General features: G+C 42.2%; 1 protein-coding gene across 1 annotated transcript; it reads left to right on the forward strand.

The window, feature by feature from the left end:
• Positions 1 to 341: 341 nt before the first annotated feature.
• LOC142250062 (uncharacterized) lies at positions 342 to 1,580 on the forward strand. Its single transcript, XM_075322123.1, has 2 exons — positions 342 to 725; positions 860 to 1,580. Exons 1-2 carry the CDS (start codon positions 523 to 525, stop codon positions 1,578 to 1,580), a joined length of 924 nt encoding a protein of 307 aa, XP_075178238.1. The 5' UTR covers positions 342 to 522.
• The last annotated feature ends 20,459 nt before the right edge of the window (positions 1,581 to 22,039 follow it).

The following is a 22,039-nucleotide window of genomic DNA, read 5'->3' on the forward strand; positions in this document are numbered from 1 at the left end:
TAAATTCACCAATGACCACCCAAATAGTTAATTTTGCGTCACATCCGCTTAACAATAAATTGATCCATGTGCAAACAAGTTTGCTGCACAGATCAGAAACATTGTGTGCTTGCTCCATCAAAGCAGACTATAATATACAACATGACTTGGTATAAGCGCTTGAGATTGGATGTCTCCAAACTTATTAGTCTGGTAAGTTGTTTTATTTATTTAGGATATTAAATGTGTAATCTCCTAAAATAGGAAGATTTTGATTATATACACGATATTATATTTATTTTTAAAATATCAAATAGAATAATATTATATTTCTTTTTAAATTTTTTCGCTAACTTAAGGTTGAATCAATGCCATGTTTATGGGATCCCACGTCGCCTGAGTACATGCAAAAAAACAAACGTGACGAAAGCTGGTTATTGATCTGTCAAGAATTATATCCCCAATGGCATGAGGCAAATAAAAGCCTCCAAACTAAGATTGGTATGTGTTTAATTTCAATTTGAATACTAATCTTCATTAAATATGTTACATTTTAGCAAAAAAGTTTATAATTTAAATTTCTTTAAATACATAGAAAAAGATGTACGGAAGCGATGGAGATCAGTCCGTGACAGATTCAATAAAATCAGATTTGAACCTGGTAAAAGTGGATCCTCGCCAGTTAAACCAAATTTTATTTATTATAATGAATTGAAATTCTTAAGTTCTGGCCGCGTTTTAAGACCGTAAGTGTTAATATTTTTCTAAATTTTATATATATTAAATGAAGAACAAAAAAAAAAAATTTGAAAATACATTTTTTATTAGAATGCCCTAATTTTTTACAAATATTATTTTTAATTTTTAATACAAAATAAAGGACCGACGGAAATATCGCTCCGAAAAAGAACATGGATAGATCACAAGATAATATCAATCCTGCACAAATACAACCAGCCATTGAGGAAGAAATTAATACCGAACAAACACATCTGGAGTCTGATGTTGAAACCAGATCATTGGAACCATCTGTTTCCAATACAAATCAAGATCCCCAACCTGTGAGTTATCAGAAAGCAAAAGGAAAAAAAAAAATTATTCCAAGCAATAAAGAAATAAACCAAGATCAATTAACAAATCAAACTATTGAAATATTAAAATCAGCAACCCAAGATGATGAGTTTGACAATTTTGCCATTAGTGTCGCTTGTCGTTTAAGAAAATTACCTGAAAAAAAAAAAACCTCTGCATGTATGACTGCTATCTGTGGTTTATTGGCCTGTTTTGAGGATGAAGGTAAATTTCCAACAGGTGGTGAAATAGTTCATCTTTGTGAAAAAACATTTGAACAGAAATCCAAACCATTAGTTCTAACTCAGTCACAACCACATTTCCAAACAAACAAACAAAGAGTTGGTTTGTATTCTGAATGTCCGGATACATATTCTGCCCAAAATATACAACCTTATAACCCTATGAAACAAAGCAAAGAATATTCTCAATCTATTAGTGAGAATTATCACACAACTAATATTTTGAGAAATAGACCAAACGAACAAATGTCTGGTTTTTACACAAATGAATTATTTTCACAGCCATGATTTAGTCATTTTGGTTTTTATTTTTTTGCAAAATGGTTTTTTTCTCCAAAAAAAAACAAAATAAAAATTGCATGTACAAAATGTAAATTTAATTATGATGTTAAACCATTTTCATTTGAATTAAAGATAGGATGATTTTGGTTTAGTATTTTGCAAACAAAAATACATAAACCATACTTATTATTAATACAAAAATGGAAAAAAAGTATACTCTTTGTTGGCTTTGCTTTTTCGTGCATTTGTTTGATGATATTGAAAAAATAAATGTCATCCCTTTAAACAAAAAAACTTTTGAATCATTTAATTGTTATTTTGCGGTTCAGCACCAACTGCACGGTATTGCCAAGTTAAGGCACCAACATCACTCATGAAATAATCTGTGAATTGATCTCTCACTGATACTCCTAAATTATTTAATCGACCAGATATTGAAGGACAAGGATGAAAGTTTAATGGTATTTCTTCCTCGTTAATTTCAAATCTGTATTTTCGCAAAAAATTATGTAGAACACAACAACTTTTAATAACAAAATCAACTGTTGATACATTTAATTGTATTGGGGTATGTAGAATTCGCCATTGGCTACTCATTATTCCAAATGTGCATTCTACATATCTCCTTGCCCGGCTCAATCTGTAATTGAATATGCGGCGGGGAACATCTAATCCTCGTCTTGGAAATGGACGTAGGAGATTTGGTAAAAGTGGAAAAGCTTCATCTGCCACAAAAACATAAGGGAAAGTAATTTCTGAGCCTGGTATTGGTGCAGGGGCAGGTATGATTTCAGAGTTATAAATTAATTGTATTCCGATTTGCGAATTTCGCAGTACACGTGAATCACCTGTACTTCCATGGGCACCCACATCAATTGCTATAAAATTATATTTTGAATCAGCAACTGCCATTAAATTTATCGAAAAAAATTTTTTATAATTAAAAAAATTAGAGCCAGAACGTGGAGGCTGCTGGATTCTGATGTGCTTGCCATCAATTGCTCCAATACAATTAGGAAAATTTGCTATATTAGAAAAATCAACAGCAATCTGGATTAAACTTTCTTCTGTAGGGGTAGGCATTACAATAGGTTGTAGGGTTTCCCATATTGCTTGACATGTTTCTTTAATTATTCCAGAAATTGTGCTTTTGCCAAGTCGGAATTGTAAATGTAGTGAAGAGAAATTTTCACCTGTAGCCAGGAATCTGTAATGTCAAATAATAATATTTTATTTTTTGCGAGATAAATATGTGATTTAATATTGTTATCAAATCACATTTTTAGCAAAAATATATACCTCAAAGTAACAAGAAGTCTCTGTTCTGCAGATATTGCTTGACGCATATATGTGTCAGCGTGGGTAATTTTCGGTCTTAATAATGTCAGTAATTCATCAAAACCTTGTTGAGGGAGCCGGCAAAATGCTATGAATTTGTCATCAAATCTGAGTATAATAAGGTATATGAAATATTAATTAATTTTACTGTTCTAATTATGTTAAAAATTTAAGAGTAAAAATAACAAAAAATATTAAAAAAAAAAAATAATAAATGAAAATATACTTTCGTAAATCCGCATATAAGAGAGCAAAATGCCCTTTGACATCACGATCCTGTAACAGGGGATGTACCCACATTCCTCTTGTCGTCTGCTGCTGTTGGTACTAAAATAAATATATTATGGGTTATATTTTAGAATTTAGGTAAAAATTATTTTAATAAATTAAAACAAATACCTGTAGGCTTCGTCTACGATTTAATAGCATCAAAATTAGTAATAAGCGATGCCTTTGCGACCTCCGCAAACGAAAATTCTGTAAAGTATTTGGCATATTCCAAACGAAGTAAAATAGCAGAGAAGCAGACTTTATGATCAAAGTCGGAAATGACATCAGTAGATCTCTATTTTGGCTTTTTTTTATTCTAAATAGACCCAAAACAACAATCAACTTTATTGCCAATAGTTAAGATGTGACAAACGCAGCAAGATTTTAGGTTCGGAAACGCAGGATAGTACATATATAAACGCTTGGTAAACGTAAGTTCTGAGCTTCGGAAACGTTAGGCAAACTGATGCGTTTAGGATGCATGTTGTGGCAAAAAGCCAAAAAGGCAAAAACATTTTTGTTCTAAAACTTACGTTTTGAAACGCAAGTAGGACGACGCAAAGTGCGCACATAGCCTAAGGGTATGTGCGCACGTTGCTTTTTACCTGCTTTTTACCTGCTTTTTTGCTGCTTTTTCTTCTGCGCTGTTTAATGCCAAAATGGATGTGTTCTTCTATTCAAGCAAAGTCTATGGGAATTTGGGTTTCTTGTTCACACTATGTTGTTCAAAATGCTGCCTTTTTGTGGCAGAACTTTGGTCAAAAACTCAGCTTTGCAGTGCAAAACCCAAATGGCAAAAACAATTGACATGTTGCTTCTTTGAAAAGATGAGTTTTTGACCAAAGTTCTGCCTCAAAAAGGCAGCATTTTGAACAACATAGTGTGAACAAGAAACCCAAATTCCCATAGACTTTGCTTGAATAGAAGAACACATCCATTTTGGCATTAAACAGCGCAGAAGAGAAAGCAGCAAAAAAGCAGGTAAAAAGCAGGTAAAAAGCAACGTGCGCACATACCCTTAATGAGAATGTGATCTAGATAAAGAACACTAGGCTCGACCAATAGTGTTACACTGGTTTGTTGTTTTGATTCATAGAAAGAACAGAACAGAATAGAAGGACCCGAGAGTGTGCGTTTAAATGGCAGCACATGCAATGCAAATATTGTACTTTCTAATTCAGAACATAGTAGATTATTAGACTATATTTAACGCACCGTTATAACTTTTACTTTGTAGAAATTTTAATAAAATATTGTGAGTAATAAGCTCGTCTGTATCATCTTTCTCAGGAGTATTGTGGCATTTCTAAATGGCATATAAATATGTTAATGTATTCTAGATTTCAAATGTCTCCACTCTGTTTTTGTATTTTATATTTCTATTTGCATGGTATCATCAATGCATATAGTTTTTAGTAATAATATTACAGGAGAAATATTATCATAGACAGCACTTGAATAAAAAAGCTTCTTATTTCAAATGCAAATATTAGCAGATTTTTGTAGAAAATCCATTTTAGCTATACAAGCCTATTAATGAGGTAAAAAAATTGTCTTAAATTTAATTTCCTAATTGAAGGTGTAGTTTTAACCCCTTTGTTGATGGAGCCAATTTTACCCTTAATGATCAAGAACATTTGTCTAAACTGATTCTGAGATTATTTTTTTTTAATTGTACATTATGTTAGAGGAAAATTTAAGCCAAAGTATTTTGCATTTTACTTTATAAAAAATTTGAAATTTGATGAAAATATAAAAAAGTGAAAATTTCAAGCTTTGATTGTTTATACCCTCAAACCAAATACAAAAAAAAACTATTTAATTTACATTTACCATATCTTTATTTTATCTCACCATCCCTTTTAATTTGCTAAGATGTTATCAAGGTTAAAATTTAGGAGCATTTTTTCCAAAAGACATTTAGAAATTCCATTTTTTTATCGACCTAATTAATTTTGGAGTGACTTTAAGGAGTCTATTAGAAAAATCCCATATATGATATTTGAAATGGTCAAAAACGGCATTTTTCAGAAGTATTTTCACTTTGAAAACTGGACACTATGCACAGTACAGAACAAACGTTTGGACAAACCTTCTCATTCAAAGAGTTTTCTTTATTTTCAGGACTCTGAAAATTATAGATTCACATTGAAGTCATCAAAACTACCGTGTTTCTCCAAAAATAACCCATCCCCAAAAATAAGCCCTAGCAGGAATTTTCAGCATTTTCGGAGCAAGGCTTAAATATAAGCCCTCCCCCGAAAATAAGCCCTAGTCGTGGATCAATAATGAAGTGTCCCTGCAGCTAAAAAAGTTACAGATACTGCAGGACACTTCATTATAGACAGCGGCACCCAGCAATTACACTCACCCGACACTGAGCGGCAGGACCTGCAATGATCACACACCCGCACTCATCAGCTCTCACACACACACACACACACACACATAAACATCGGATCGCACACACAATTGGATCACACACATAATCAAATCGCACACACAAACATCGGATCACACGCAAACATCAAATCACACACACAAACATCGGATCTCATACATACCTCATCCAGCGACACCGATCTCTTCTCGCCGGCAGAATCCTGAAAGGCAGTGCGGTAGAGCGCAACGAACAGGACCTGCGGCGGGACATGTGACTTGCTCACATGCCCTGCGTCTGTAAGCGCTGGATGTGATATGATGTGTGCGCGCACGATCAGCTGTGTGTGTGTGTGTATGCGTGTGATCTGCTGTGTGTGTCTGCAATCGGCTGTGTGTGTGTCTGCGATCAGCTGTGTTTTCTGAGATCGGCTGTGTTTTCTTCGATCATCTGTGTGTGTCTGCGTTCAGCTGTGTGTATCTGTGATCGGCTGTGTGTGTCTGCGATCGGCTGTGTTTTCTGCGATTGGCTGTGTGAGTCTGCGTTCGTCTGTGTGTATCTGTGATCAGCTGTGTGTGCCTGTGATCGGCTGTGTGTGTGATCTGCTGTGTGTGTGTGTCTGTGTTTGTGATCTGCTGTGTGTGTGATTTGCTGTGTGTGCCTGCGATCTGCTGTGTGTGTGATCTGCTGTGTGTGTGTGTGTGATCTGCTGTGTGTGCCTGCGATCTGTTGTGTGTGTGTGTGTGATCTGCTGTGTGTGTGTGATCTGCTGTGTGTGTGTATGATCTGCTGTGTGTGTGTGATCTGCTGTGTGTGTGATCTGCTGTGTGTATGTGTGATCTGCTGTGTGTGTGTGATCTGCTGTGTGTGTGTGATCTGCTGTGTGTGTGATCTGCTGTGTGTCTGTGATTTGCCGTGTGTGTCAGTAAGTCAGCTAGCAGCAGGGTAGGATGGCGTGCAGAACTGACCGGAGATCACAGGACCTGGGAGCCACGCAGAAGTCCTGGTCTGGTGAGTGAGCTTGAGTCTCCTGGGAAGTGAGGGCTCTGCTTTTTTGGGGGGTAAACTTATCCCCAACCATGGTTCTCCAAGAATAAGACCTCCTCCAAAAATAAGCCCTAGTGCCTTTTTAGGGGGGGGGGCAAAAAATATGAGACAGTGCCTTATTTTTTGAAAAACACGGTATGAATTAAAACATGTGGAATGGAATACTTAAAAAAGTGTGAAACAACTGAAAATATGTCTTATAGTCTAGGTTCTGCAAAGTAGCCATCTTTTGCTTTGATTACTGCTTTGCACACTCTTGGCATTCTCTTGATGAGCTTCAAGAGGTAGTCACCGGAAATGGTTTTCCAACAGTTTTGAAGGATTTCCCAGAGATGCTTAGCACTTGTTGGCCCTTTTGCCTTCACTCTGCGGTCCAGCTCACCCCAAACCATCTTGATTGGGTTCAGGTCTAGTGACTGTGGAGACCAGGTCATCTGGTGTAGCACCCTCCTTCTTAGTCAAATAGCCCTTACACAGCCTGGAGGTGTGTTTGGGGTCCTGTTGAAAAATAAATTATGGTCCAACTAAATGCAAACCGGATGGAATAGCACGCCGCTGCAAGATGCTGTGGTAGGCATGCTGGTTCTGTATGCCTTCAATTTTGAATAAATCCCCAACAGTGTCACCAGCAAAGCACCCCCACACCATCACACCTCCTTCTCCCTGCTTCACGGTGGGAACCAGCAATGTAGAGCCCATCCGTGCACCTTTTCTACAAAGACACGGTGGTTGGATCCAAAGATCTCAAATTTGGACTGAATCAGACCAAAGCACAGATTTCCACTGGTCTAATGTCCATTCCTTGTGATCTTTAGCCCAAATAAGTCTCTTCTGCTTGTTGCCTGTCCTTAGCAGTGGTTTCCTAGCAGCTATTTTACCATGAAGGCCTGCTGCACAAAGTCTCTTCTTAACAGTTCTTCTAGAGATGAGAAGGTGTGTCCAAACCTTTGGTCTGTACTGTACGTGGAGTGTTTTTATTTATTTTATTATGTTGTACACCATAATGGATATGTAATGTGACATTTTATATTCTCGCTATGGCAATACCAATTATGTGTACTTTTTATGTTTTTTTAGTTTTCACACAAAAGCTGCATTTTTACACAATACTGGCATAACAGTTTCTTGATATTTTTTATGATTTTTTTTTATTTCTTTAGCTACTTCAAATTTTATTGAAAATGTTTATACTTATTCTTATTTATTTTACAGCTTAAGGCCCCTTTCACACGTCAGTGATTCTGGTACGTTTGTGCTTTTTTTAAAACGTACCAGAATCAATGACATACGCAGACCCATTATAATGAATGGGTCTGCTCACACGTCAGTGATTTTTCACTGCATGTGTCTCCGTGCAGCGTACCCGCGTGTGTGTGATTGCCACACGGAGACATGTCCATTTTTTTCTGGCATCACTGATGTTCCACGGACCACGCAGTGGTGTGGTCCATGAAACACGTGCCAGAAAAAAACGTGCTTTTAAAATAAAAATCATTTTTACTTACCCGGCGTCCAGCGATGTCCTCTGCAGCCCGTTCTCCCTGCTGCTTCTGAGCCGGCTCATTATTGTCGCGCATATTCATTATGCGCGACACAGCCGACCCGGAAGCAGCTGCTGCGGGGGTCACCGCCCCCCGGATGCTGCACCGCGGGAGCGATCAGCACCATGGACAGCGGGAGCACGCACAGGTGAGTTGTTTTCTAAGTGCAATCATGGGCCATGGAGAACGGAGCCCGGATTGCACTTAGACAACCCATGTGTGCCATGAATCACGGCACACGCAGGGACATGTGCGTGTTTTACACGCTAGTGAAAAACGTCACTGTTTTTCACTGACGTGTGAAACGGGCCTGAGGCTGTGCTTGACAGGTCACCATTACGTGTGGCCAAATCAATTATCCTGACCAGAGATTGCATGATACCTTTCAGTTTCACACTGACTCAGCCTGTTAGACCCTGCTTAAGTCCCCTTCACACATCAGTGATTCCTATACATATGACATCTGTTTTCATGCATACCGGAGACACGGACAAATACAGACCCATTAAAATCAATGGTCTGCACACACATCAGTGTTTTCACAAAGATCGTGTGTCCACAAAGAGCACAGGCGTGTCCTTATGTTCTGCATGGAGACAAGTCCGTTTTTTTCCGGCAGCACTGATATCACATGGATCACAGTGTGGTGTAATTCGTGTGAAACATATCGGAGAAAACCCATCTTTGAAATAAAATGATTTTCTATACTTGCCTGTCTCCAGCGCTGCTGTCTTAAGCTCTGCTGTCACTTGCTTCAGGGCCCACTCATTATGCTCATGCATATTCACTACACCACGAACCTGGAAGCAGCAGTACCAGAGACAGCAGCACTACAAACAGCAGCAGCAGGGACAGGTGAGTAAAAAGTTCCTGAGCTACGTGTGCTGTCACAGATAGCACACGGAGAATACACGTGTGCCAAAATCAACACATCCATGAAAAACGTGTGTGTTTTCCACAGGTGTGTGTAAGATGTCGAAAGCTGTGCTTGACAAGTCCCAATTACCTGAGGCCAGATCAATTATTCTAACCTGATATTGCAAAATGAAGCCTTTTCCCTCTGCTAACCATCTAGATACTGTTGTCGCAATCAACAGTGACATATATGGGCTTAAATCACCACAATCAGGGTTATATCAATTTAAACCAATTGTGGGCAAAGCATCAAGGTGTTAGCTATAACACACAGGTGACATCCAGTGCATTGTTTGACAGTTGTGAGGCATTATTTACTTAAAGGGGTAAAGATGTCTCTTGAGCAGTTTAGACCAATTCAAGATTGATACAGGTTCTTCGCTTCCCGGTTTCCAGCAATGTGAGGTCTGCTCCTTGAGTGTCAGCTCTGGTGAAAAGGTCTGCAATATTAGTAGAACTATAGAGGCCAGTGATCAGTGGTTTCTTCTTAGACCGCACTGTTCTCCCGATTTTTACACATAAACATAATAGGGCATTTGAACAATGACACAGGTCCAGACAGTGAGAAATAAAGAGAGTGAGAAAGCAGAGAGCCATGATTAGGAGATCTGCTTTGAGAACTTCTGAGATAGTGATTTATAAATGATGTCTTGAGAAGATAACAGGAAGGTGAGCATTTAACAGCTTTATAGAAATAGTTGGTTTTGAGAGAGCTGACTAGGATGATAAGAGTTAACTCCTCTCCTGGAATGCAGCGAATGCATGCTTGGCCAGGCACTAGAGACTGAGCTCCATGGAAATGAGCTGTACACTATGAAAGATAAAATCTCTTATTGCAGTAAAATAACAGCAGGTAGAAAAACAAGTCAGTTATTTTCTTAAATAACATCTAAAATTGCATAGTTTTCGAAATGTTTGCCATTATCTTTAAGTGGAAACTATCACCAGGTTTTTGACACCTAATCAGAATGCAGAAAAATATAGAGGAAGGGACCCTAACTGTAGTGATGTGTAATTTACTATGCATTCTGCTGCAGTTTTGATAAAAACACTGTTACATCAGGAGTAGAGTTGAGCGCGGTTCGAGGTTCGAGGTTCTCCAGTTCTAGGCTCGAGTGATTTTGGGGGCTGTTCGAGATCGAACTAGAACTCGAGCTTTTTGCAAAAGCTCGATAGTTCTAGATACGTTCGAGAACGGTTCTAGCAGCAAAAAGCAGGGCTTTTTACAGCTACAGTGTGCAGGAGCCATCGCTGGCAGCCTGCCAGAAGCTGGTAACCAAGATAAACATCGGGTATCCAAGCAAAGCGCTTTGGTTAGTAACCCGATGTTTATCTTAGTTACGTGCAGGAAGCCCACACTTCCCCGCTCAGCTCGCTCCGCCCCCTCCTGCCCGCGACATGTATTGTACACACGTACACACACACACACACACACACACACACACACCCCGCTCGGCTTACCTGCGGTGATGAAGTCCCGCCATCCCGATCTCAGCGCTGTCACTGTCCTCCATGGCCGCCGCTTGTCACATCACCTCTCGCTTCCGACCCGAGACTGACTAGCGGTGACGTCACGGGCCTCTCGCGATACTTGGTGTGAAGGCGCCGGTCATTAAACTCAGTGACAGGGGCTGTCAGTGTGCTGGAGATCAGCGCAGGTAATGTACCTCGCTGACAGCAGCACTTGTCATTCCCTGCAGTGACCTGGGCTGACCCATTGATGTTAGCTCAGGTCACTGCACTGCTCTCCCAGCCAATGGGGAACATTCTGCTCTTCATTGACTGGGACAGTGTGGATCGTCATGGCAACCCCTTGGATTACACCAGACCTGGATTTGTTTTTCATTCTAATAAATTGGTTAAAGAGGGAATGTTTTGGGGAGTGTTTTTTCAAATAAAAATGTGTTTGTCGTCTATTTTTTTTTATTACTGACTGGGTTGGTGATATCGGGTATCTGATAGACGCCTGACCTCACCAACCCCAGGGCTTGATGCCAAGTGACATTACACATCTGGTATTAACCCCATATATTACCACGTTTGCCACCGCACCAGGGCGCGGGATGAGCTGGGGCGAAGCACCAGGATTGGCGCATCTAATGGATGCGCCACTTCTGGGGTGGCTGCGGCCTGCTATTTTTAGGCTGGGGAGAGTCCAATAACCATGGACCTCCCTAGTCTGAGAATATCAAGCCCCAGCTGTCTGCTTTACCTTGGCTGGTGATCCAATTTTGGGGGACCCCTACGTGGTTTTTTTTTTAATTACTTATTTAATTTAAAATAACAGCGTGGGGTGCCCTCAGTTTTGGATTACCAGCCAAGGTGAGGTTGCCAGCTGAGGTCTGCAGGCTGCAGCCGTCTGCTTTACCCTAGCTGGCTACAAAACTAGGGGGAACCCTACGTCTTTTTTTTTTCATTTTTTTGGCTAAATACAAAGCTAAGCACCCCTTAGTGCCACATGAAAGGCACCAAAGGGTGCTCCACTTTTTCTCCATTTTTTCTCCACTTTTTCTACATTTGTTCTCCACTTTTTCTCCATTTTTTTCTCCATTTTTTCTCCACTTTTTCTCCACTTTTTCTCCACTTTTTCTCCACTTTTTCTCCACTTTTTTCTCCACTTTTTCTCCACTTTTTTCTCCACTTTTTCTCCACTTTTTCTCCACTTATTCTCAATTTTTTTCTCCACTTTTTCTCCACTTCTTCTCCACTTTTTCTCCACTTTTTCTCCACTTTTTCCTCCACTTTTTTCTCCACTTATTCTCCACTTATTCTCCACTTATTCTCCACTTATTCTCCACTTTTTCTCCACTTTTTCTCCACTTTTTCTCCACTTTTTCTCCATTTTTTTCTCCATTTTTTTCTCCACTTTTTCTCCACTTTTTCTCCATTCTTTTTCTATGGTCGGTCTACCCATTAGCTCTGCCATGCATACTGTAGCTCTACACCTACTGCACATGTTACTTTATGATTGACATCTCTTTCGTACCAGAGCTGTCTAAGTCTACTCTGACCCCATATTTGTCATTACTATATTGTCCTTGTACTGTATTATGACATTTGTATCATGTGTTTCATTTCTTGCTGTGTTGCAATTTTTTTTCTGCATCCCAATTGTACCTCTACATTGTTCGAGTTTATGTTATTGTTCTCTCACTCTTATGTGATACTGATTATTGTCATTTTTCATAATTACATGCAGATAAGTCCAATCTGACGAAGGCTCAGGCCGAAACGTCATTTGTAACTTGTTTTGGACAAAAACATATATGCTTATGAAAAATTTTTTTTTCTTAATACGGACCAATAAAGAGTGATTTTGCATTACTATCCGTTGTGACTTACTGACTTAGTCTGGGAGATTTAGAGTGCCGAGGTTACTCACTAATTGTATCTATTATTACCTCTGAGCACCTATATACCAGTGAGCAGAGCTTCCTCTACAGTAGTTCTCCTGATTAGGCATGCCCTTACCTCATGAGCAGGGCATTGCAGCTTTGGTAGCAACCATTACGACATGGACTCTGCTGCTGTGGACCCGAGAAGAGTGAGTGCAGATTCATTGCACCCACACTCCTCACATGAAGGGTCTGCACTCCTAGAAAATGGGGGATACGTTCCCTGAGTGTCTCCCCCCCATATTCTAGACGGTCCAGAGTCGTCGTGGGACCCCTTTATTTTTTTTCTTACAATAAATTGGTGAAAGAGGAAATGTTTTGGGGACTGTTTTTTCAAATAAATTTCTTTTGTCGATTTTTTTTTTTTTTTGTTAGTACTGACAGTTTATGATGTTGAGTATCTAATAGATGCCATGACATCACAAACTGCTGGGCTTGATCTCAGGTTACTTTACAGCTAGTATCAACCCGATTTATTACCCCGTTTGCCACTGCACCAGGGCACGGGATGATCTGGGGTGAAGCGCCAGGATTGGCGCATCTAGTGGATGCGCCACGTCTGGGGTGCCTGCGGCCTGCTATTTTTAGGCTGTGAAGGCCCAATAACTATGGACCTTCCCACCCTGAGAATACCAGACCACAGCTGTCCGCTCTACCTTGGCTGGTGATCCAATTTGTGGGGGACCCTACTTTTATTGTGTAATTATTAATATTTATAAAATAATTATAAAAAAGAGCCTGAGGGGACCTCCACATTGGATCCCCAACCACGGTAAAGCTGCCAGCTGTGGTTTTCAGGCTACAGCCGTCTGCTTTACCCTAGCTGGCTATCAAAAATGGGGGGACCCAACGTCATTTTTTTTTTTAACTATTTTTTAAATAGAAAAAATTAATGGGCTTCCCTGTATTTTGATTGCCAACAAAGGTAACGGCAGGCAGATGGGGGTGGCAACCCATAGCTGTCTGCTTTATCTGCGCTGAGAATCAAAAATACCGCGGAGCCCTACGTCATTTTTTTAAAGATTTATTTTTACAGCACTGTGATGTCCAGCAATCAAAATACAGGGAAGCCCATTTTATTTTAGTTATTTAAATAAATAATTAAAAAAAATATATATGGGCTGCCGCTGCATTTTTTGTACTGCTAGCTAAGGGTAATCCAAGCAGCTACTGGCTGCTAACCCCCACTGCTTGGTGTTACCTTCACTGGCAATGGAAAATCCAGGGAAGCATTTTTTATTTTTTTTGCCAAAAAACTACAAAAAAAGGACGTGAGCTTCGCCATATTTTTGTATGCTAGCCAGGTATAGCAGGCAGGTGCTGGAAGAGTTGGATACAGCGCCAGAAGATGGCGCTTCTATGAAAATGCCATTTTCTGAGGCGGCTGCAGACTGCAATTCGCAGCAGTGGGGCCCAGAAAGCTCAGGCCAACCTGTGCTGCAGATTCCAATCCCCAGCTGCCTAGTTGTACCTGGCTGGACGCAAAAATGGGGCGAAGCCTACGTCATTTGTTTTCTAATTATTTCATGAAATTCATGAAATAATAAAAAAAGGGCTTCCCTTTATTTTTGGTTCCCAGCCGGGTACAAATAGGCAACTGGGGGTTGGGGGCAGCCGTACCTGCCTAGCATACAAAAATATGGCGAAGCCCACATAATTTTTTCAGGGGGCAAAAAACTTCTCCATACAGTCCTGGATGGAGTATGCTGAGCCTTGTAGTTCTGCAGCTGCTGTCTGTCTGTATGGAGAAGAGCAGACAGCAGCTGAAGAACTACAAGGCTCAGCATACTCCATCCAGGACTGTATGCAGAATTTTTTTGCCCACCAAAAAAATGACGTGGGCTTCGCCATATTTTTGTATGCTAGCCAGGTACAGCAGGCAGCCACGGGCTGCCTCCAACCCCCAGTTGCCTATTTGTACCCGGCTGGGAACCAAAAATATAGGGAAGCCTGTTTTTTTTTAATTATTTCACTTATTTCATGAAATAATTAAAAAACAAATGACGTGGGCTTCGCCCCATTTTTGTGTCCAGCCGGGTACAACTAGGCAGCTGGGGATTGGAATCCGCAGCACAGGTTAGCCCGAGGTTTCTGGATGCCTCTGCTGCGGATTTCAGTCTGCAGCCGTCCCAGAAAATGGCGCTCTCATAGAAGCGCCATCATCTGGCGCTGTATCCAACTCTTCCAACAGCCCTGGAGCCGGGTGGCTTGTTGGGTATTCATGAGTTAATACTGGCTTTGTTTTACTAGCCAGTATTAAGCCAGAGATTCTTAATGTCAGGCACGTTTGACCCGGCCATTAAGAATCTCCAATAAAGGGTTAAAAAAAACACCACACAGAGAAAAAATACTTTAATAGAAATAAATACACAGACACATTAGAGACTCCATCTTTATTACCCCCTGTCAGCCCTCCACGATCCTGCTCTTCTGTCTTCTATCTTTCTAGTGTAGTAGTAGTGACGATTGTAGTGAGGATGAGGTTCCCCAGCCCATCATGGGCTGAGGCATCTCATCCTCACTACAATCCTCACTAGTGTAGTAGTAGTGACGATTGTAGTGAGGATGAGGTTCCCCAGCCCATCATGGGCTGAGGCATCTCATCCTCACTACAATCCTCTCTAGTGTAGTAGTAGTGACGATTGTAGTGAGGATGAGGTTCCCCAGCCCATCATGGGCTGAGGCATCTCATCCTCACTACAATCCTCACTAGTGTAGTAGTAGTGACGATTGTAGTGAGGAGGATGAGGTTCACCAGCTCATCACTTGGGGCTGGGGAACCTCATCCTCACTACAATCCTCACTACAATCGGGAAGCAGCGTGCAGCCTTCACTCCGTGAGTGATCAGTGCTGGCTATCAGCGGTAACAGCGGTAACGCTGACAGATGCGTTACCATAGCAACGGTGCTCTCGGAGCCGCGGTTAGCGGTGACGTCACCGCTAACTGCGTTGCTATGGCAACGGTGATCTCCGTTAATGACCGGCTGTGTCAGCCGGTCCCTAACGGAACGGGGAGTCGACCGTGTGCTAGAGCATGTCGCCGGTACACGGCGATACACATATGTGCACCGTGTACCGGAGAGATGCACTCGCAGGTCCTACATGACGCGTCATAGTCATGTGACCAGTCTGTAGCCAATGAGATAATAGCCACATGGCTGGTCACATGGCTATTTTGACGTCACGATAGGTCCTGCATCGCTGCTGGCAGTGCTGGTCACCGGGAGGATTCAGCGATCATCAGATGGAATAGCGGCAGGAGACAGAGTGCAGAAGGGATCGCGAGGACCGGTAAGTGTTATGGCAATGTTTATTAACTGTTTGTGTACATTTATAATGCATTTTTATGTGTTTGTGATTGCCTCCCATTATAGCCTACTGGTTCGAGTTCGGTTCGTCGAACGTTTGACGAACCGAACTCGAACGGGACCCCCGTTCGGCGAACCGACCTCGAGCCGAACCGCGACCGGTTCGCTCATCTCTAATCAGGAGACAAATATAATTTGAGATTTAGCTGTGGCGAGGCTCAGGGTGTAGCAATGGGTGAGTTCTGCTTTATAATTACCCCATATATGAGACAAAAACATTGCGTGCCACGACCAATTATAGAAGAACACTTTTATTGAAATACATAAAAATTAAAAACTTGCACTGAAATAATAAGGTGGAAGAAACCCAGCAGTGTGGTAACCAACAATAAAAAAGGGGGGAAAACAGCCAACCGTATTGTCAGAGTATTAACACAATTGAGTTAAAGTTACAACAAGGTTAATGGTAAAAGCTAGATAACAAAACTATAATTATTGGGAAGCACAATTGCTGGAAAGGGCAGTGTAAGAACAATGTAATGGTGCACTATATAACAAAAAACTATTTTAAATCTATATATATAATTGCCTTATTCTGTCTGTCTGTCTGTCTTTTTGTCTGTCTGTCTTGCTCCAAAATTATGTCGTTACAGTGATAACCGTCGCATTGGCCGCTCGCCACGCCTCGGCTCCACTCCCCCGCATGGATTGGCCGCTCGACCAGGCTCCGCCCGCCGCACGGATTGGCCGCTTGCCCCGGCCCCCTGCACGCATTGGACGCTTGCCCTGGCCCTGCCCCCCGCACGCATTTCTTGAACCAACACAGAGCCCCGACTCCCAGGTAACTGCTGCACCCCCGGAAGCCCACACCGGCAAGACAAAGTGGAGAAAAGCCAGATGTGTGAAACCACTAGCTTACCCCGGCTCCCGGCACACGTGTGTCGGAGCCGGCATAGGCTGGTAACCATGGTACACATCGGGTAACTATAGAAACCGCTTTCCTTAGTTACCTGATGTGTAACATGGTTACTAGCTTACCCCGGCACACGTCAGTACTGTCGCTTTGAATAGTTACTTACCTTTTCTCCACTTTGTCGGATCCGGCGCGCTCCCGTGCACTGTGTATACTACATTGGCCGTGCGACAAGCTCTGATCACGTGTTGTCATGTGACCGGAGCATGTGACCAGGAAGTTGCGGCGCGGCCACTGTACTGTACACAGTGTATGGCTGCTTTCAGATGTCCGTGTTTAATCAGGTACTAGTCACACGCATGGTTATGGTCATACGTGTGACATCCGTGTTTGCATGCATGTGACAGGTACCGAAGAAAACACGGGACTGTGAAATAAAAAATATTTTTCATATTTACCTGCTTTCTCCAGCTCTGCTGCCTCCCGCTCCTGACCGCCTATCAACACACACACACACACACACTGAGCATATATACACACATAGCAGACACACATGGATACACCGAGCGCATACACACATAGCGCACATGCATGTATACACACACAGCGCACATGCATGTACACATACACACACTGAGCACACACACTGAGCACACACACACTCTGAGCACACACATAGCAGACAGACACACACACACATAGCAGACACACATGGATACATCAAGCGCATACACACATAGCGCACATGCATGTATACACACAAACACACACTGAGCACATATGCACACATAGCAGACACACATGGATACACCGAGCGCATACACACATAGAGCACATGCATGTACACACACACACTGAGCACATATACACACTGAGCACACACACACTGAGCACGTGCACACACACACACATACTGAGCACATATACACATAGCAGACACACATGGATACACCCCCGCATACACACATAGTGCACATGCATGTACACACACACACACTGAGCACATATACACACTGAGCACACACACACACTGAGCACACACACACTGAGCACACACACTGAGCACACACATAGCAGACAGACACACACACACACACATAGCAGACACACATGGATACACCTAGCGCATACACACATAGCGCACATGCATGTATACACACACACACACTGAGCACATATAAACACAGCAGACACACATGGATACATCGAGCGCATACACACATAGCGCACATGCATGTATACACACACACACTGAGCACACATACACACATTGCAGACACACATGGATACACTGAGCGAATACACACATAGTGCACATGCATGTACACACACACACACACTCTGCTGTATACTCACCCAGCGGTGCAGTCCCCAGCACTGAAGTCCCTAGCGCTGTTCCCACTTCAAGCTCCACAGGGCACTGAATATTCAGTGAGTATAATGAGCGTCGATAAGGAGCGGGAGGCAGCAGAGCCGGGGACAGCATCGCTGGAGAGAAGTAAATATAGAAAATATTTTTATTAAAAACACCCATATTTTGTCCGGTATGTTTTACACTAATGTCACACAGATCACATCAGTGTGCGATCCGTGTGACATCTGTGCTGCCGTAGATGCCTGAGTGTGTGTGTGCGGGGTCATGGAAAGTCACACAGTCCGTGTGCAAACACGGACGTGTGAGGCACATCATAGAATAACATGGATACGTGTGACATCTGTGTTAAAAACGGATGTCACACGTACCTAAACCACAGACGTTTGAACCTGCCTACGGCAGCGCGCCGGTTCTGACAAAGTGGAAAAAAGCCAGATGTGTGAAACCACTAGCTTACCCCGTCTCCCGGCACACGTGTGCCGGAGCCGGCATAGGCTGGTAACCATGGTACACATCGGGTAACTATAGAAACCGTTTTGCTTAGTTACCCGATGTGTACCATGGTTACTAGCTTACCCCGGCTCCCTGCCCATTCAGATCGTTGGTCTCCCACTGTCAAACACACCGATACGTGCTGCACAGCAGGAGACCAACGAGCAAAAAATTAACCATCATTATTCAAGACTTACTGATTATATTATTATTCAATCTGCTAACCTACATACATATTCTAGACTACCCGATATGTTAGAATCGGGCCACCTTCTAGTATAATAATGATAGCAGTATATTTGTAGATGGGCAGTGTACCAATGTCATTAATTTATTAAGTTGTAAACTAGGTAAAAAAATTAAAAGCCTAGTTAATTATTACAAAAAATACAAAAAATTTTTGTTTAAAAGAACAGAAAGTCCTCAGTGGTTGATACCTTTTAATGGCTAACTGAAAAGATGGTAATAATTGCAAGCTTTCGAGACTACTCAGGTCTCTTCATCAGGCATGGTATAACACAAAATCTGAAGAGTCACATATTTATACAAAAATACATCAACCACAGACATATGTTATACTATTGCACCTACCCTTAGCCTGTGTAAACCATTAATACAAGCTGCCAATCATTAAGTCAATAACACAGGTGTAGTTGTATTGCACCGATTGCAAAAAGTTGCCCAATATTGCACTGACCCTACTCCATAACCAAAACAACCAATTATGAAACTTATAGTGGAATTTTAATTAAATTGAACCAAGTGCAAAAATTGCTAACTATTGCACAATCCCTAATTCATAGCAAGCTGGATGCTCAGGTTGCCAATCACAACATCTCCAACAATAATATATTCATGTGAACCACGATATAATATAACATGTAAACTGAAATTGGCAAACCAGGCCGCCCAGTATATAGACCAATTGTATGTCACTGTGGAAAATTACATGATGCAGAACTATACCTGACAATGCTGAAGGACCCCCGCTGTTCCGCCGCAAATTTTAGAGTCTACCGCCTTTCTCAAGGTAGGAAGTGTACCCATAATTACCCCTGCACAATACAGAAAATTGAGGATTGGGGTGCGTGGACGTGTTGGTTCTGGGGGCACTAAGGACACGTCTATGTTCAGGTTGGTCGCACTCTGAGTGGCACCAAATCCCTTTTTCCCTAAGATAAAGACTACAAACAAGTAGCTGCAAACAAAATTCTTTTTACTTGAATTCAGTGTTGACTATAATGGGCAGCAAGCAATACACAAACTCTTCTGCATCGTGCAGAGGCACAATCATGTCTGAGTCTGGTGATGGAACTTTACTTGTGAACATTTCAATTGAACAGCATGACTTTAGGGGTAACTTCAAACTTTGACCACCCTCTACATTCCCCCATGAAGAAGCGACCAGCGATTTGCTAGACGCCGCAAAACCTACGTCGGGCTTTCCTCAACCACCGGACTTTGGTAATGCTTTTTGCACTATGCACCTTATGCTACGCTCATGCCTGATATCTTTCTTTATTCTCGGGTACATCCCTCTGATCCCTCACAGTATGCTATGTGTTCCTTGAGACTACAGGGTAAATCGCTGCCAAAAAGCATGTTTTACTGTTTTGGGATCTCCAGTGATTCACCCTTCATTTAACTTGTATTTTCAGGCTTTATATATGAGTGTTAATTTTTATGGCAATACCTTAGTCTGTACCAAATATTCGTTCTATCATGTCCCCCATTTTCCTCCTTCATCATAATCTCATGTTTTTTAACTGTGTCTAATTTTTGCACTATGCACTTTAAGATCTTCTAAATAAAAATTGATTATTATTCAGCAATTTGCTCAAGTTTCCTTGTTTATGTCATGTAAGTTCAAACTTGTAGGCATTAAGGGAGCAAGAGCTATCTGTTAGTGCTGAGTAGAGATGAGCGAACCGGTCCCGGTTCGGCTCGAGGCCGGTTCGCCGAACGGGGGTCCCGTTCGAGTTCGGTTCGTCGAACGTTCGACGAACCGAACTAGAACCAATAGGCTATAATGGGAGGCAATCACAAACACATAAAAATGCATTATAAATGTACACAAACAGTTAATAAACATTGCCATAACACTTACCGGTCCTCGCGATCCCTTCTGCACTCTGTCTCCTGCCGCTATTCCATCCGATGATCGCTGAATCCTCCCGGTGACCTGCACTGCCAGCAGAGAAGCAGGACCTATCGTGACGTCAAAATAGCCATGTGACCAGTCACGTGGCTATTATCTCATTGGCTACAGACTGGTCACATGACTATGACACGTCATGTAGGACCTGCGAGTGCATCTCTCCGGTACACGGTGCACATATGTGTATCGCCGTGTACCGGCGACATGCTCTAGCACACGGTCGACTCCCCGTTCCGTTAGGGACCGGCTGACACAGCCGGTCATTAACGGAGATCACCGTTGCCATAGCAACGCAGTTAGCGGTGACGTCACCGCTAACCGCGGCTCCGGGAGCACCGTTGCTATGGTAACGCGTCTGTCAGCGTTACCGCTGTTACCGCTAGCAGCCAGCAGTGATCACTCACGGAGTGAAGGCTGCACGCTGCTTCCCGATTGTAGTGAGCATTGTAGTTAGGATGGAGGTTCCCCAGCCCCAAGTGATGCCCCTCACTACAATCGTCACTACTACTACACTAGAAAGAAAGAAGACAGAAGAGCAGGATCGTGGAGGGCTGACAGGGGGTAATAAAGATGGAGTCTCTAATGTGTCTGTGTATTTATTTCTATTAAAGTATTTTTTCTCTGTGTGGTGTCTTTTTTTAACCCTTTATTGGAGATTCTTAATGGCCGGGTCAAACGTGCCTGACATTAAGAATCTCTGGCTTAATACTGGCTGGTAAAACAAAGCCAGTATTAACTCATGATTACCCAACAAGCCACCCGGCTCCAGGGCTGTTGGAAGAGTTGGATACAGCGCCAGATGATGGCGCTTCTATGAGAGCGCCATTTTCTGGGACGGCTGCGGACTGAAATCCGCAGCAGAGGCGCCCACAAACCTCGGGCTAACCTGTGCTGCGGATTCCAATCCCCAGCTGCCTAGTTGTACCCGGCTGGACACAAAAATAGGGCGAAGCCCACGTCATTTGTTTTTTAATTATTTCATGAAATAAGTGAAATAATTAAAAAAAACGGGCTTCCCTATATTTTTGGTTCCCAGCCGGGTACAAATAGGCAACTGGGGGTTGGAGGCAGCCCGTGGCTGCCAGCTGTACCTGGCTAGCATACAAAAATATGGCGAAGCCCACGTCATTTTTTTGGTGGGCAAAAAACTTCTGCATGCAGTCCTGGATGGAGTATGCTGAGCCTTGTAGTTCTGCAGCTGCTGTCTGCTCTTCTCCATACAGACAGACAGCAGCTGCAGAACTACAAGGCTCAGCATACTCCATCCAGGACTGTATGCAGAAGTTTTTTGCCCCCTGAAAAAATTATGTGGCTTCGCCATATTTTTGTATG

The sequence above is a fragment of the Anomaloglossus baeobatrachus genome, chromosome 8 (genome assembly GCF_048569485.1).
Source record: "Anomaloglossus baeobatrachus isolate aAnoBae1 chromosome 8, aAnoBae1.hap1, whole genome shotgun sequence".
Lineage (NCBI taxonomy): Eukaryota > Metazoa > Chordata > Amphibia > Anura > Aromobatidae > Anomaloglossus > Anomaloglossus baeobatrachus.

Bases quoted from the DNA above. Each gene is read 5' to 3' on its own strand.
- LOC142250062 (XM_075322123.1), top strand. From the start codon at position 523: ATGTTACATTTTAGCAAAAAAGTTTATAATTTAAATTTCTTTAAATAC. The intron at 726-859 runs GTAAGTGTTAAT...TACAAAATAAAG, and splicing joins TCTGGCCGCGTTTTAAGACC to GACCGACGGAAATATCGCTC.